Genomic DNA, 16,851 nt, shown 5'->3' with positions numbered 1-16,851 from the left:
GAATGCAATAGTAGGCAATACTGCCTCTAGATTTTTTCTAAATTTCAGCAGAAGAAGTGTCCCTCATTCCCATCTCAGAAAGTTGGGAGGTGTGGATTTCAGGCTCTTGAAGGAGACTGCAGACATATAGGGGCAGATCCACATAGAATTAGATCCGCGCAGCGTATCAGAGATACGCTATGCCGCCGTATCTTACCTGGCGGATCTTCGAATCCTCAAAGAATTCACGCCTTAACCACTTCCATACAGGGCACTTACGTACCTTCCCGCCCAAGCCAATTTTCAGCTTTCAGCACTGTCACACTTTGAATGGCAATTGCGCGGTCATGCTACACTGTACCCAAACAAAATTGGCGTCCTTTTTTACCCACAAATAGAGCTTTCTTTTGGTGGTATTTGATCACCTCTGCGATTTTTTTTTTTTGCGCAACAACAAAAAAGACCGATTTTTTTTTTAAAAAAATACGTTTTTATTTTTTTCTGTAATTTTTTTGTAAATAAGTAAGTTTTCTCTTTCAATTATGGGCACTGATATGGTGGCACTGATGGGCACAGATGATATGGCACTGATGGACATTGACGAGGTAGTACTGACGGGCACAGATGAGGTGGCACTGATTGGCGGCGCTGGTATGCGGCACTGATGGGCACACATAGGCGGCACTCATGGGCACACATAGGCGGCACTGATGGGCACTCATGGGCGGCACTGATGGGCACTCATGGGCGGCACTAATGGGCACTCATGGGCGGCACTGATGGGCGGCACTGGGCACTCATAGGCGGCACAGATGGGCACTCATGGGCGGCACAGATGGGCACTGTGGGGTGGCACTTATGGGTGGCACAGATGGGCACTGTGGAGTGGCACTGATGGACACTGTGGGGTGGCACTGATGGACACTGTGGGGCGGCACTGATGGACACTGTGGGGCGGCACTGATGGACACTGTGGGGCAGCACTGATTTACTTGTTGCCAGTCAGTGCCCATTTGTGGGCACTGATTGGCATCTTTTTTTTTGCATCTTTTTTTTTTCCCCCAGACTTTTTTTTTTTTTACTTTTTTTTTTTTTTTTTTACTTTTTTTTGCCCCATTTTTTTTTGTTTTGTCCTTCCCTGGTGGGCTTCCCTGGTGGGCATCCCTGGTGGTCCATGTGGTGATCCGAGGGGGGGCTGCGCTGATAAACAATCAGAGCAAACCCCCCCTTGTCAGGAGAGCCGCCGATCGGCTCTCCTCTACTCGCGTCTGTCAGACGCGAGTGAGGAAGAGCCATCGACGGCTCTTCCTGTTTACATCGTGATCAGCCGTGGTTGGACACGGCTGATCACGTGGTAAAGAGTCTCCGTGAGAGACTCTTTACCGAGATCGGTGTTGCGGGGTGTCAGACTGACACCCCGCAACAACGATCGCCGCGATGCGCGCCCCCGGGGGCGCGCAGCGGCTCAGAATCCTGAGGACGTCATATGACGTCCAGTCAGGATTCTACAACCACTTTGCCGACGTCAATCTGTCATTGGCGGGCGGCAAGTGGTTAAGTTACGGTGGCGTAGTGTATTTCTGGCGGCGGAATTCAAATCGGCGGGTAGGGGGCATGATTCATTTAAATGAAGCGCGTCCCCGCACCGATTGAACTGCGCATGCTCCGTTTTGAAATTTCCCGCCGTGCTTTGCGCGAAATGACGTTGCAACAACGTCATTTTTTGAACTTAGACGTGAGTTACGTCCATCCCTATTCACGGACGACTTACGCAAAAAAAACAAAAATTTTACATTTCGACGCGGGAACGACGGCCATACTTAACATGGCAAGTCTATCTATACGCTGCAAAATACCAGCTTTAACTATACGCCAAAAAAAGCCGACTACAGACGACGTTAGAAAATGCGACGGCCGCGCGTACGTTCGTGGATCGTCGAAAATTTCTAATTTGCATACCCGATGCGGAAAACAACGCGAACTCCACCCAGCGGGCGCCGAAGTATTGCATCTAAGATCCGAAGGCGTACGAAGCCGTACGCCTGTTGGATCTTACCCAGATGCCGTCGTATCTTGGTTTGAGGATTCAAACTAAAGATACGACGCGGCAAATTTGAAAGTTTGCCGGCGTATCAGTACTGTAGATACGCCGGCATACTTGCTCTGTGGATCTGCCCCATAGACAGTAGGTGCACACTACTGCATTCAAGGTGCGGTTTGCCAACTTTATGATCACCACAGGTGCACTTTAATATTTAGTGTGGAAAAAAACCTTTAACTAGTTTTCTTACAGCCCATCAACATCGTTATTATTTCACTCTGTTTTCCAGCACAGTGGTATTATGGATGAGAATAGGTTTGTTGCTGTCACAAGCTCCAATGCTGCAAAGATCTTTAACATGTACCCAAGGAAGGGAAAGATTGCCGTAGGCTCCGATGCAGATATTGTTATCTGGGATCCAGAAGCCACAAGGTAAGATTTTCAGTTTTACTTTTAGATTGTAGAACACGTGTAAAAATTTAAATATGTACTACAGCTTTTGAAGATTTAATTTATAGTTATATGCCTCGTACACATATGCAGGATTTCTGGCGGGAAAAGTTCTGCTCAGTCAGTCTTTCCCCCTTCACACAGCCGGCTTTCCTGACAGGAAAACTGCCAAAAAACGCTGGGCAAAAGTCCGCCCGGCAGGAAAAAAGAGAGCTGGCTCTCTTTTTTTTGTCCGGCAGTTTTTGGGCAGTTTACCCGTCGAAAAAACTGCGAGGAGCATACACAGGGCTGGGATTCCTGGCCAAAAGCTCTCCTTGCAGTTTTTCTGTCGGGAAAACTGGCCGTGTGTATGAGGCTTTAGTCATGAGATGGTCCTTGATTCTTGAAAGATCCAACTTCCACGTTGTTATCAATTGTGCCACAGATATGCAGGATTCTTCAGGCTGAACATCATTTTGTACTCTATTCCTGGTGGAAATAAGAAATAAGACAACGGGCATATAGCACAGGGACCTTACAGACATCAAAGTACAAGAAAACATAAAAGTGAAAATCAATGCAAAAATTTGATGCAATGTAACTCCATGAAGAGGGACCTTCACTCTTTTCCATATGTCACATCCATCCTGACAGTTGTGCGACCATCCCGATTTGCAGTCCCATTTAAAAGGCACGGATATGCTAATACTATAACATAATGTCACACACCTGTATGAGAAGCTTGAGATGGTAAGGTAGCCTCTTGTACACTCCTCTTCCAAGCACCCCTAGAAGTTGAGACAAGGTGCAGGTGCCAGGAAGATGGAACTGCAGACTTGAACCTGCTGGTGTCAGGTAAGCAAAAGCACAGGGCCGATCCGCCCTATAGGCTCACTATGCAACCTGCTTAGGGCCCCCCAAATTACTAGAGGCCCAGCCTGGTGAGAAGTAATTTTCGGCCCCTCACCCAGCTTCTCAACTCGCTGGCTGCATGGAAGAAGAGGTAAGAAGTCAGCACCTCCCACTTTTCACTTTAATGTAAGATGTAATTTCCAACAGCAGAACACCCCCTCCCCCCGCTTCTCAACTTTAATCTTCAATGTGTTAATGCCCCCCCCCCTTCTTAACTTTATTGTGACATATCATTTTGCTTAGGGCCCCAGGGAGGTCAGGATCGGTACTGCAGAAGCACAATAATGAGGGCACCCTGACTTAATACAAAACCAGTAGAGAGCAGAGCCGGGTCATAAACCGAGTCAGGCAGAAAGGCACCAAATCACAAGCAAGGTCAAGGTCAGAGACAAGCAGAGGTTGACAACATGCAGGCACCGACATACAGAAGCAATAGGCACAATCTTGGTCAAGAGTCCAGGCTGAGGTCGGTAACACAGGTAAGTGGCAGACATAAACAGATGGGGAAATCCAGAGGCAGGCCCGACGAAAGCCAGGTATCAGGATCCAGGTTCAAGGATATGAGCCATACAAGCTGAAAGTCCATCCAGCAATGATCCCATGCAGGCCTCAGTTTTAAATAGTCTACTAACACCAGTATCTGTTGTGGGTGTGCCCGTACATCCACGTGCATGTTATTTTTGGTCACCGGTAAATTTTTCAAGAAGGAACCCAAAAATGACTAATTCTATTAAAAGCTGTAAAATGATTTTTCAGTTGAGTAGGTGTAGCCATCTGAAATGTGTCTTCACCTTATATTGGCACATGCCTTCTGACAGATGAAATCAGGCTTCCTGTGGGAGTGTCTGTATTTATATGTAGCGTAGGGGGGAACAATTTAGGTGGGCCTGCAGGAGAGGAAAGGGCTCAGCATGGCATCCATCAATGTGATGACTGGCCAATCACTCAGATTCTTAAAAATTGTGTTGTCATCCTCTTTTTATGTAGTAGTTTTGTAGGGTGGGTGTGTCATTACAGTATCTTCATTACTCTATGCCTTTCTACAAAATGGCTTCAAACTAGCAAATGAGGAGCTATGAGTTCATTTATTTTATGCTTGACTACTTTTTTTTTAACTGGCGTGGACATGTTGGATTAAAAAGGTATGTGGCTTTCGTGTGCTCTGTTTTTACGTTCATTGATGTCTACAATTTGTATACTATTTGAACTACCGTATTTATCGGCCTATTGCGCACACCCGCGTATAGCGCGCACCCCTGATCTGGACGTGAAATTCCTGAAATTTGCTTACAGTTTTGGCTTCTCTCGCATAACCGCGAGGGGTGCCGAGCATGGCCGAGTGTACTGCGCTCGGTATATGTCGGCGGCGGATTCAAACACAGAGGGGGAAGCGAGTATCGGTGTATATTGCGCACCCACGATTTTGCCCTGATTTTAAGGGCAAAAAAGTGCGCGGTATACACCGATAAATACAGTATATAAACCAATTCAAATTATTTGCTTATGCTTTGCCTGAACCAAGGTTAACATGCTTTCAGAAATTGTGATGAATAAAGCCTCATACACATGATCGGATTTTCCAATGAGAATTGTGTGATGACAGGCTGTTGACGGAAAATGCGACCATTTGTATGCTCCATCGGACAATTGTTGTGGGATTTTCCACCAACAAATGTGGAATAGCATGCTTTAAAAATTTTCGATAACAAATCTGTGTTGTCGGATTATTCGATCGTATGTACAGTAGTTCATCTAACAAAACTCCGAAGTACAAACACGCATGCTCAGAAGCAATGTTAATCATAACACATTAGCAGAAACTGCCCAAAGAGTGGCACTAAAGAGCTGAAAAACCACGTAGTGTTGTGTTTGTTGGCCGACAATTCTTTGCCGTTTGTATGCAAGACAAGTTCATGTCCAACGCCCTTCAGACAAAAGTCCTATGCTTTGTCCTCAGAAAATACGATCGTGTGTACCAGGCTTAAGTCTATCTTCTCCAACTTTTCTGAGATACAGGTGTAGATAAGAGGTCAGGAAATAACACTAAACTGAAATTTTGCATTCAGTATAGACTGAATTCAAATCATGCAGTTTTATACTCAACCAAAATATCACTAAGGCCTCATACAGACGAGGGAACATGTCCGATGAAAACGGTCCGCGGACCGTTTTCATCGGACATGTCCGCTCAGAGATTTCGGTCTGATAGCTATACACACCATCAAACCGAAATCCCCGCGGACAGAGAACGCGGTGACACCGACTTTCTCTATCGCGCGAGTTCAATGCTTCCACGCATGCGTCGAATCAATTTGACGCATGCGCGGGATTTCGGTCCGCTGGTTAGACGTACTAACCAGCGGACATGTCCGACGGACAGCTTTCCAGCGGACATGTTTCTTAGCATGCTAAGAAACATTTGTCCGCTGGATATCTGTCCGCTAGCCTGTACACACGATCGGATCTGTCCGCTGAAACTGGTCGGCGGACCAGTTTCAGCGGACATGTCCGGTCATGTGTACAAGGCCTAAAGCTAGCCATACGCTGTGCAAATTTTGTCCGGTTCCTGATGAACCAGCTGATATTGTTGGGCACACTCCGGCCTCCTGAAAAATCAAAGTAGCCGGGTGGGAAATTATCGACCCAACAGTGATTGTATCCAACCAGATGCAATCACTGTTTGGGTATTCTGCCAGCCACAAGCGATAGCTGTCAGGATCCAATAGCCAGCACTGTAGGCTGTCCATCCATGCTGTAGAGCAGGGGTCTCCAAACTGTGGCCCTGGGGCCGGATGTGGCCCTTTGCTTGCCATTATCTGGGGCACTATTTCATTCACTGACACCAACCATGGGGAATCATTCTTGTTGCTGATACCAACAACGGGGCACTATTCCACCAACTGACACCATCAAAAGGACACAATTCCTTCCATTGACACCAATAATGGGGCACTAGTCCTCCCACTGACACCAAAGATATGGTATTGTTTACTGCCACAGGACCCCTGGACATTTTGTATGTCAAATGGCCCTAGTCCGGCCCCCCCTAAAGTCTGAAGGACAGTAAACTGGCCCTTTGATTTAGAACATTTGGAGATTCCTGTTGTAGAGCGTGGATAGCGTATTCTGTTTTTGTTGATTGCAGACTGAACAGAAAAAATCTATAAGTGTAAGCGTACACACGATCGGAAATTCCGACAACAAAACCGTGGATTTTTTTCAGACGGAATTTTGGCTCAAACTTGTCTTGCATACACACGGTCACACAAATCTTGTTGGAAATTTTGAATGTCAAGAAACACTACGACAAGCCGAGTAAAATGAAGTTCAATAATTCCGAGCATGCGTAGGATTTTTGTGCGTCGGAATTGCATACAGACGATCGTAATTTCCAACAAGAACTTTTGTTGTAGGAAAATTTGAGAACCAGCTCTCAAATTTTTGTGGTCGGAAATTCCAACAGCAAATGTCTGATGGGCCCTACACACAGTCAGAATTTCAGACCAAAAGCTCACATCGAACATTAGCTGTCGGAAGTTCCGACTGTGTGTATAAGGGTCAATTCGCACCAGAGGTGTTGGTATGCATATTTCAAGACAAGACAAAAGTCTTGTTCCCTATCATGCCAGTTCACATCACTGTGCTGCAAGGGTGTGCGCTGAAAAAAGTGTAGTACACAGTCCACCACATTGGACCGCTCTGAAGCCAATGGAAATGGACGAAATAGTAGACAGTGCAGTGCACCATTTACAACACATAGGTATTGTGGCCTTCACACTAAACACCAGCGACTGCATTCTAATGCAGCTGCTGGTATAGATGGGCCCTTAACCACTTAATCCCCGGACCATTTTGTTGCTAAAGGACCAGGTCCCTTTTTGCGATTAGGCACTGCGTCGCTTTAACTAACAATTGCGTGGTCCTGCGACGTGGCTCCCAAGAAAAATGTACGTCCTTTTTTCCCACAAATAGAGTTTTCTTTTAGTGGTATTTGATCACCTCTGTGGTTTTTATTTTTTGCGCTATAAACAAAAATAGAGCGACAATTTTGAAAAAAAAATGTGATCCACCTACTCTGCCGACGTATATCATCGTTAGGCGGTCCTTAAGTGGTTAAAGTAAGTAAACCCAAAAGCAAACTTTTATTATATTGCAGCTTACCAATTCTGAGAATTGATGGCTACATTTGTTTTCTTTTTTTTTTGTTTTTCTTTCTTCTAGTTTCACCTGGTGATCCTGCCATTAAATCTATTGTTTTTCAAAAGCACATGCTCTCCTGCTGATGTGTCAGTTACATGGAAGAAACAAACCATATACCACTGACATGGGTGCTAACAATGATCAGCTTGTATTTGTTTATGTAAAACCTTTATCCCAAAAGGAACAAAACTGTTTGCTGTACCTGCTTATAAAGTTTTAGCTGGAGTTTGGCTTCAGATTGTTAGTGTATTAAAGCGGAGGTCCACCTAATTTTTTTTTATTAAAAGCCAGCAACTACAAATACTGCAGCTGCTGACTTTTAATAAATGGACACTTACCTGTCCCAGGGTGCCCGCGCTCATCTCTCGGCTGCCCCTGCCGCCATCCTCGGTGAGGGAATCAGGAAGTGAAGCGTTGCGGCTTCACTGCCCGGTTCCCTACTGCTCATGTGCAAGTCACGCGGCGCTGTCTCCTGGGACCAGTGTGTTTCCCAGAAGATAGCGGGGGGGGGGCATGACTCACGCGGGAGTCTATTCCCGGAAGTGGGTGCAAAATCCTGTATTATACAGGTATCTGCACCCCCCTCCCCCCTAAAAGGTGCCAAATGTGACACCGGAGGGGGGGGGGGTTTCCGAAAAGCAGAGGTTCACTTTTTGTGTGGACCTCCGCTTAAAAATCTACTAGGACATCTAACACTCCCCTACTGTATCCCCAGATTGACAATGCTGCTGAGCAAAGGTGCCCCCTGTGCTCCTTCATCCAGAGTGTGGGTATCCTAATACAAGTGTGTTACTGGCCAGATCACCAGGTGAAAACAATGGGCCAGATTCACAGAAAAGATACGACGGCGTATCTCCTGATACGCCGTCGTATCTCTGAGATACGCTTGTCGTATCTACGCGGCTGATTCATAGAATCAGTTCCGCATAGATAGCCCTAAGATCCGACAGGTGTAATTGACTTACACCGTCGGATCTTAGGATGCAATTCTAGGCCGGCCGCTAGGTGGCGATTCCATTGCGGTCGGTGTAGAATATGCAAATGACTACTTACGCCGATTCACGAACGTCCGCTTTGCCCGTCGATCTAAATTTACGTCGTTTGCGTAGAGATGCGTCACGTAAAACTAAGGCTGCCCTCTAGGTGGTCTAAGCAATGTTAAGTATGGCCGTCGTTCCCGCGTCGAAATGTTAAAATTCACGTCGTTTGTGTAAGTCGTCCGTGAATGGTGCTGGACGTTAACGTCGAAACCAATGACGTCCTTGCGACGTCATTTAGCGCAATGCACGGACAGAGCATGCGCAGTACGTTCGGCGCGGGAACGCGCCTAATTTAAATGGTGCCCGCCCCATTTGAATTAGGCGGGCTTGCGCCGTGCGGATTTACGTTACACCGCCACAAGTTTACAGGTAAGAGCTTTGTAAATCAGGCACTTACGCTGTAAACTTGCGGCGGTGTAACGTAAATGGGATACGTTACGCCGCCGCTGCGCAGCGTAAAGGTACCTGAATCTGGCCCATAGAGTTAAAAAGCCTAATAAAAAAAAATTAATGCAGCCACTACATCTAATGACTGTCAAGCTGCAATAAATTCCATTTTTGGTTTTGGGTTTATTACCACTTTAATGTTCCTTCTTTTGAAGATGGCTAACATGGATCAACACTCTGCTAGAATGTACTGAGGTGTAAGCATTTATCGCTTGGCTCTTTTTCCCAAACTACAAGCGGAACTTAAAAAATGAGAATAAAACAGAAAGTACATTGCTTTAATGCTTTGCAAGCTCCAAGAATCCTATGCATGCCAGGACCTAATCCACTTAAACAAAGTACCATGATAAGTCAACAAAATGTCAGCATAGCATAAATTCAGAATTATTAGAGTGAGGAATGTTTTCAAGATGAAACGACTCCACTATGAGAGCTCCTATTAGACAATTTGAGAGAGCTCAGCAAAGATCTGGGGATGGTTTCCAGGTAGCCATTCCAAAAAACCTTGGTATCAGCATCATTAGGGTGCCCATCACAATGTGGGGAAGATATACGGTGTCCTGCAGAGGAGAGTCTCTACTGCAGTCTTAGAATTGCAAATGAGCAAATCTCTGGGCATACGGTGTCCTAATCTGTCCAGCATATAGAAGCTAGAGATAAGAGAGAAAGTTCAGCAGGATGACAAGTTTTCATGTTATCAGTTACCCTAAATAAACCGCCTGCCGGGCTCCAAATGTTATGTTGGTAGGAATGGGGTAACATTATTCCAACATCGTATGCATAATGGGAATGCAGAGACCTGGCTTTGCTGGCTTCTCTACAAATATAACTCCAGAGATAAAGCAATAATTCTCCTGCTCTACAAGACTCTGGTCCGGCCGCACCTGGAGTATGCTGTCCAGTTCTGGGCACCAGTCCTCAGGAAGGATGTACTGGAAATGGAGAGAGTACAAAGAAGGGCAACAAAGCTAATAAAGGGTCTGGAGGATATTAGTTATGAGGAAAGGTTGTGAGCACTGAACTTATTCTCTCTGGAGAAGAGATGCTTGAGAGGAGATATGATTTAAATTTACAAATACCATACTATTTACAATACCACAATAGGTATAAAACCTTTTTGCGGAAGGGAGTTTAACAAGACACCTGGCCACTCATTAAAATTTGAAGAAAAGAGGTTTAACCTTAAGCTACGTACATGGTTCTTTACTGTGAGGCCCCGTACACACGATAGAATCCATCCGCAGATAAATCCCAGCAAATGGGTTTCTGCGGATAGATCCTATGGTGTGTACACGCCAGCGGATCTGTTTCCGCGGAGAAATCTCCTCTGGGATGGATTCCAGCAGATCGGATATTTGCTGTGCTGCACAACATATCCATCTGCTGGAATCCATTCCAACGGATGGATCCGCTCGTCTGTACAGACTTACCGGATCCATTCGTCCAAAGGGATTCCCCGCACGCGTCGTAATGATTTGACGCATGCGTGGAATTCCTTATATGACAGCGTCGCGCCCGTCGCCGCGTCATAATCGCGGCGACGGCGCGACACGTCATCGGCAGAGGATTTCCGCGCGGATTTCAATGCGATGGTGTGTACACTCCATCCCATCGAAATCAGCGGAAATCTTTGAGAGGATTTATCCGTGGAAACGGTCCGCTGGACCGTATCTGCGGATAAATCCTCTCGTGTGTATGGGGCCTGAGAGCGGCAAGGATGTGGAATTCCCTTCCACAGACGGTGGTCTCAACTGCATCGATAGTTTGAAGAAACTATTAGATAAGTACCTGAATGACCACAACATACAATGTAGTACTGACATATAATAGGATGGACTTGATAGACTTGTGTCTTTTTTAAACCTCCCCTACTATGTAACTATGTAACTTTACAGAACCACTAACTAGCATAAACATGAAATGTTGTTGATTCTTCTTTTTTTTCTGGTCTGAATTTTTTTTATTTAACAAAATGATTGACATACGTGGAAAAAAAAAGTTTCGCTCAGGAAGAAAAAAACATCTCCAAAATATCCGTTTTTAGAAAACCTCATGGCAGACCATTACCAGCTTCTGTTCTTGAATATTTAGCTGTTTATACTTTTTTTTTTATACTTTTACAAGTATGGGATTATAAAAAAAAAAAAAAAACAATCATACTTACCTAGATGGCTGCAGCACTGATTCCAGCTGCAGCTGTCTCCTGTCACCTCTAATGCCCTGTACACACGATCGGAATTTCCGATGGGATAAAATCCGATGGAATTTTCCATCGGAACTCCGTTTAAGCTGTCTTGCATACACACTGTCAGACCAGATTCCGACAATCCAAAATGCGGTGACGTACAACACTACGACGAGCCGAGAAAAATTAAGTTCAATGCTTCCGAGCATGCGTCGACTTAATTCTGAGCATGCATATTTTTTTCTCCATCGAAGTTCCACACAGATCATCGGAAAAAAATAAAATATGTTCTATTTCTAAACTCCGACGGAAAAAGTCAGATGGGGCCCACACACGGTTGGAATATCCGATGAAAAAATTCCATCTGACTTCTTTCATCGGAAATTCCAATCGTGTGTACAAGGCATAAGACTGAGAACTGACTGATCAAACACCACTGATCCCTCCGTTCTCAGTATTAGGCCTGCAGAGAGCTGGTTACAGTCAATAACCATCTCTCTGCTCTGCCCCCCCCCCCCCCCCAGCGCTCACTGGAGCATTGAGCTGTAAAGGGGGTTGGCTCAGACTCTCAGCGGCTCACTGAAAGGCTGAGCCATCTGCTGGTTCAGGCTTCAGCCTGGGCCAGCTCTGTGACGTCAGCCGACAGCGGGCTTTAGCTTTAGATCTAACTGCACTCCCGTGATCCATAGGAGAAGTATAGACAAAAAGCTTTGCCTTTAAAGCATAACTCTGGTAAATTTAAAAAGGTCTACTTTGCATAGGGACTGCACCAGCACTGCAAGGGTTAAAGTGTTACTAAACCAACAACAGTAAAATCAGTCTGTATATGCAGTAAAGCATGCTTGTTATACTCACTGTGGAACACAAGGTATCAATTCTGTGCATTGTATAAAAAGGCTGTTTGATCCTGTCTTCAATGATCCTCCCCTTCTTCCACTGTCCTCAATACACCTCCTGATAGAGCCTTGGGTACATTCTGCACATGCTCAGTTTGATGTATATTGCTAGAGGGGGTGGGGGTGCATGTGATCAGCACAAGGCCATTCAGCACTGTCCAGACAGAGGGTCAGGAGTCATGCAGCCTCATAGGACAGTCATACCAGAATGAAAACTCCCCCTACAAGCTATAACCAGGCACTGATAGAAGTCACAATATTGCCATATACTCAGTAGTGTATTTAGGTTTTGTGCTGCCCTAGTCCTGACTAAACTCGTGCCCCCCCTAATTTAAATTTGACCCACCCATTTCTGTCAAGACCACACCCCTTGCTGTTTAAGACCCGCCCTAACATTTTCGAGTGGGGGCTGAGGGCCTGGGGGGGGGGGGGAATGTAACCTATGCACAGCCCCATTTACGTACCACTTACGTAAACGACGTAAAATTTGACGGCTGTTCCGACGTCCATACCTTAACATTGGCTGCGCCTCATATAGCAGGGGTAACGTTACGCCGGACGTAAGCCTTACGTAAACGGCGTAGCGGGCGCAAGTACGTTAGTGAATCAGCGTATCTAGCTCATTTACATATTCTATGTGTAAATCTACGGAAGCGCCCCTAGCGGCCAGTGTAAATATGCACCCTAAGATACGACAGCGTACTGATGCCTAGTACCGTTTCCGCGGATAAATCCTCTGAGGATTTTGATCCGATGGAGTGTACACACCATCGGATCGAAATACGCGCCGAATTCCCATCGCGATGACGTGTCGCGCCGTCGCCGCGATGATGACGCAGCGACGTGCGCGACGCTGTCATATAAGGAATTCCACGCATGCGCCGAATTATTACGACGCATGCGAGGGATGGGTTCGGACGGATCGATCCGGTGAGTCTGTACAGACCACCGGATCGATCCGCTGGAGCCGATTCCAGCGGATAGATTTCTTAGCATGCTAAGAAATTTTTATCCGCTGGAAATCGGTCGGCCCGAAATATATCTGCGGATAAATATCCGCTGGATCGTACACACCAGCGGATCTATCCGCTGAAACCGATCCGCGGTCGGTCGGAGGAAGCAGAAATTCAGGCATATCTAGTTCCCTGAATAGCAAGCATAGATACGACGGCGCATCTTTCAACTTATGCGGCGTATCTATAGATACGCCAACGTAAAGGGTACCTGAATCTAGCTCTATGGTTTTGCCGACGGAATTCCTCTCAAGCCTGACTTGCATACACATGGTCACACAAAAGTTTGGTGAACTTTTGACTGCCAAGAACGCGGTGACGTAAAAGACTATGATGAGCCTAGAACATGAAGTTCTATGCTTCTGAGCATGTGTTGATTTGTTTCCGAGCATGCATGTTTTTTTGCGCGTTGGAAAAGCATTCAGACGAACGATTTTCCGCTAGGATTTTTCCTGAAGGGAAAAAAGAGATCCTGCTCTCTTTTTTTTTTTTCCGCCAGTTTTCCTGTAGGAAAAAGTCAGATGGAGCATACACACGGTCGCGATTCCTGGCCAAAAGCTCTCATCTGACTTTTTACGACTGGAAAATCGGTCGTGTGTACGGGACATAAGGTGGCACAGTGTAACAAAGGGAGAAAACCTTCTTAATCTTTGACTGCAGTACCTGACACTTTGTACAAGTTGGAGCATCTGGTAAGAAAAAAGTTTAATAATTGTGTAGAACTTGATAAAATGTATTGGTTAGTCTTTTATTTAATATATAATTCTGTGCGAAATAATGTTAGCAGCATAGCTTTTTTTTTTAACTGTCTATGCAGCCAACGCTGCTACCCTCAAGAGGAAGGGTTGTCTGCAGTACTCTGGGAAACCCACACTTCCAGGAGTGTCGATCTTAGGGGGTTCCTCTTGCTGACCTCAAAGTTATTACTATCTTCTGCAGTGATATGAAGATTGGCCAGAGGAACCATTGACCTTTGCATGGGGCGAAGGAAATCAACACTCCCGCAAATTCTGAATTTCCATTGGCTTTTCAGGGACCATTCTTCTCTCCAACAGGAAAGGTTAGGATTCTAGTCCTTATTTTACAGGGTGTGAGTCTGGCCAGTTTTAAAATACATGAAAGGGTCGCTATAAAATTGATTTTATCTGTATTTTAAACTGGAAAACATGACCTGCTGGGTCACATTCACAAGGGGGTAGATCCTGAGTAAAAGAACACAGGCCATCTCCCAAGTGTAAAGCCTCGTACACGCAATCGGATTTCCATTGGGCAAGGCCTCGGAATTTTGTCCGAAGGGCGTTGGCCAGGAACTTGTATTGCATACAAACGGCAAATTATTATTGGCCAACAAACACAAAACTACGTGTTTTTTCATCTCAACATTTGTTGTCGGAAAATTTTAAAGCATGCTATCCCAATTTTTTTGTCGGAAATCCCGACAACAATTGTCTGATGGAGCGTAGAAGCGGTTGGATTTTCCAACAACAGCCGGTCATCACACAATTCCCGACGGAAAATCCGATCGTGTGCACGAGGCTTTAGCATGTGCAATAGAAGTCATCTACACACTGCTTGTGTTCACCCACATTACACTACGGCAGTCGTCTTCAGTGGGTACCAGGATGCAATTCTGCACCATTGTTTGCCTAGCAATGTCCATTACAGCATTCAGATGAATGCCAATGGCAACATTTGCAGAAGAGAGAAAAAGGGGGTCATAAGTCACCACTAACTAGCATAAACATGAAGAGCCAGATTCAGAAAGATCAGCGGATCTTTCTGTATTTACAAAGCACTTGCCTGTAAAGTTGCGGCGGCGTAGCATAAATTACCCGGCGGAATTCAAATTCGGCGAGTAGGGGGCGTGTATCATTTAAATGATGCGCGTCCCCGCGCCGAGCGAACTGCGCATGCGCCGGCCGCGACTGAATCCCAGTGCGCATGCTCCAAATGACGTCGGCAACTCGTCATGCTTTCGACGTGAACGCAAATTACGTCCATCCGTATTCGTGAACGACTTACGCAAACGACGTAAAAAATTCAAATTTTGTCGCGGGAACGACGGCCATACTTAACATTGGCTGCGCCTCATAGACCCAGGGGTAACTATACGCCGGTAAAAGCAGAACGCAAACGACGTAAAAAAAAAGCGCCGGGCGGTCGTTCGTTTCTGAATCGGCGTAACTCCTCATTTGCATATTCCTTGTGTAATAATACGGAAGCGCCACCTAGCGGCCGGCCTGGAATTGCAGCCTAAGATCCGACGGTGTAAGACACTTACACCTGTCGGATCTTAGGGATATCTATGCGTGACCTGATTCTATGAATCAGACGCATAGATACGACCGTCGGAACTCAGAGATACGACGGTGTATCAGGAGATACGCCGTCGTATCTCTTTCTGAATCCGGCTCCCGAAATGTTATTGAGTAATTTTTTTCTGGTCTGAAAATTCAAATTTAACAATGGGATTGACGTAAAAGGAAGAATCATCCCCAAAATATCAGTTTATAGAAAACTTCATGGCAGCATGAAAGAGAGATTGTTCATTTATTTAATTTTTCTGGCCTGAAATACCTAGGTTACAGTTAAGTAAAAAAGGCCAGTGATTAAAAATAATATATATATTATTTTTACTAAATTAGTGTTTTTTTTTTATTATTTCGTTTTTTTTTCTCAGTTTAGCTGTAACTCATTGCCTAAAAGTAACCCCTATTATATAACCTCAAAGTGAACCTGTGCTTTGCACTAGCAGCTTGCACTCACCGTCTGTTGGCTACCCCAGTACTCTTACCATGGGGATGAAGTGATTAAGCACAAATATATTTAAGTGAATCAGATAAATCTGAATTCTCTGATTCAGCTTACTCACCTTTCCTTTGGAATGCCTTTCACTGCTATTAAGAAAATGATTCTTTGGATGATTTTGATCTGGTATATTATCATTTGTAGCTAATATTTTATTCTGGAAAATTAATTGGTCGCAGAAAAAGCTATAATTTAAAAACACAAAGACATGATTAAGATTAAAAGGCAAATGTATCCTCTTTTCTTAAAAGAAAAAAAAAAGAAGTAACTATAAATAAAGTTAATAAAATAGGTAAGGTTCCAAAAGTGTAGCGTCCATAAAATGCATTATCTTAATGTTAATCAATGACCATTTATCTGTTAAATATATATATTGCAACGTACAGGTAAAGACAAGGACTCAATAATTCATAAAAATTACCAATTTGTTAAATTATCTACGACATCTCCAGGGAGAAAAAATTGCCACTCCACTCTCTATGCCGAATCTAGATTTTTATTAAAAGAACAAAAACGACCTAAAAGCCCCATTTACTTACTAGAAACTTTGGTCAGGTGACACACTAGGCCTCAAGCCTTCTTTCTTCTGCTCTGTAGTGTAGGAGGCAGGGGTGGCCCGTCTATTAAGGGCACATAGGCCATTTAAGGACACGGATGCATGGATTCCAATGCGGGGGGGTGGCTGTTTTTTTTTTGAAGCACTGATTAGAGCCAGAGGTTCTAATAGGCTTTAATATATGGTGGGCTCAAGTCACAGAGAGTGCTCTCCAAGCCCACCCAGGTGTGTTACCCAGGTGCAAATGAATATTCGCTATTGTAACACTGATCCACCTCCCGGCCAATCAGAAAGCGGGTTTTGAAACCGGTCACCCGTATGGCTGAAAGGACAGGCGATCCTATT

The 16,851-nt window shown here is 45.0% G+C and overlaps 1 protein-coding gene across 3 annotated transcripts in view; it reads left to right on the top strand.

Annotated features, from left to right (window-relative positions):
• DPYS (dihydropyrimidinase) overlaps positions 1-16,851 on the top strand; it is a 134,110-nt gene that overhangs the window by 93,000 nt on the left and 24,259 nt on the right. For all 3 annotated transcript variants that reach the window (XM_040354840.1, XM_040354839.1, XM_040354838.1), the window contains exon 7: positions 2,310-2,452. In XM_040354840.1, the coding sequence (XP_040210774.1) occupies positions 2,310-2,452 (143 nt within the window). The remainder of the gene's footprint in view (positions 1-2,309; positions 2,453-16,851) is intronic.

This window comes from Rana temporaria, chromosome 5 (assembly GCF_905171775.1).
Source record: "Rana temporaria chromosome 5, aRanTem1.1, whole genome shotgun sequence".
Lineage (NCBI taxonomy): Eukaryota > Metazoa > Chordata > Amphibia > Anura > Ranidae > Rana > Rana temporaria.
Note: the sequence above shows the minus strand (reverse complement) of the source record. Positions and strands in the feature narration are given on the sequence as shown.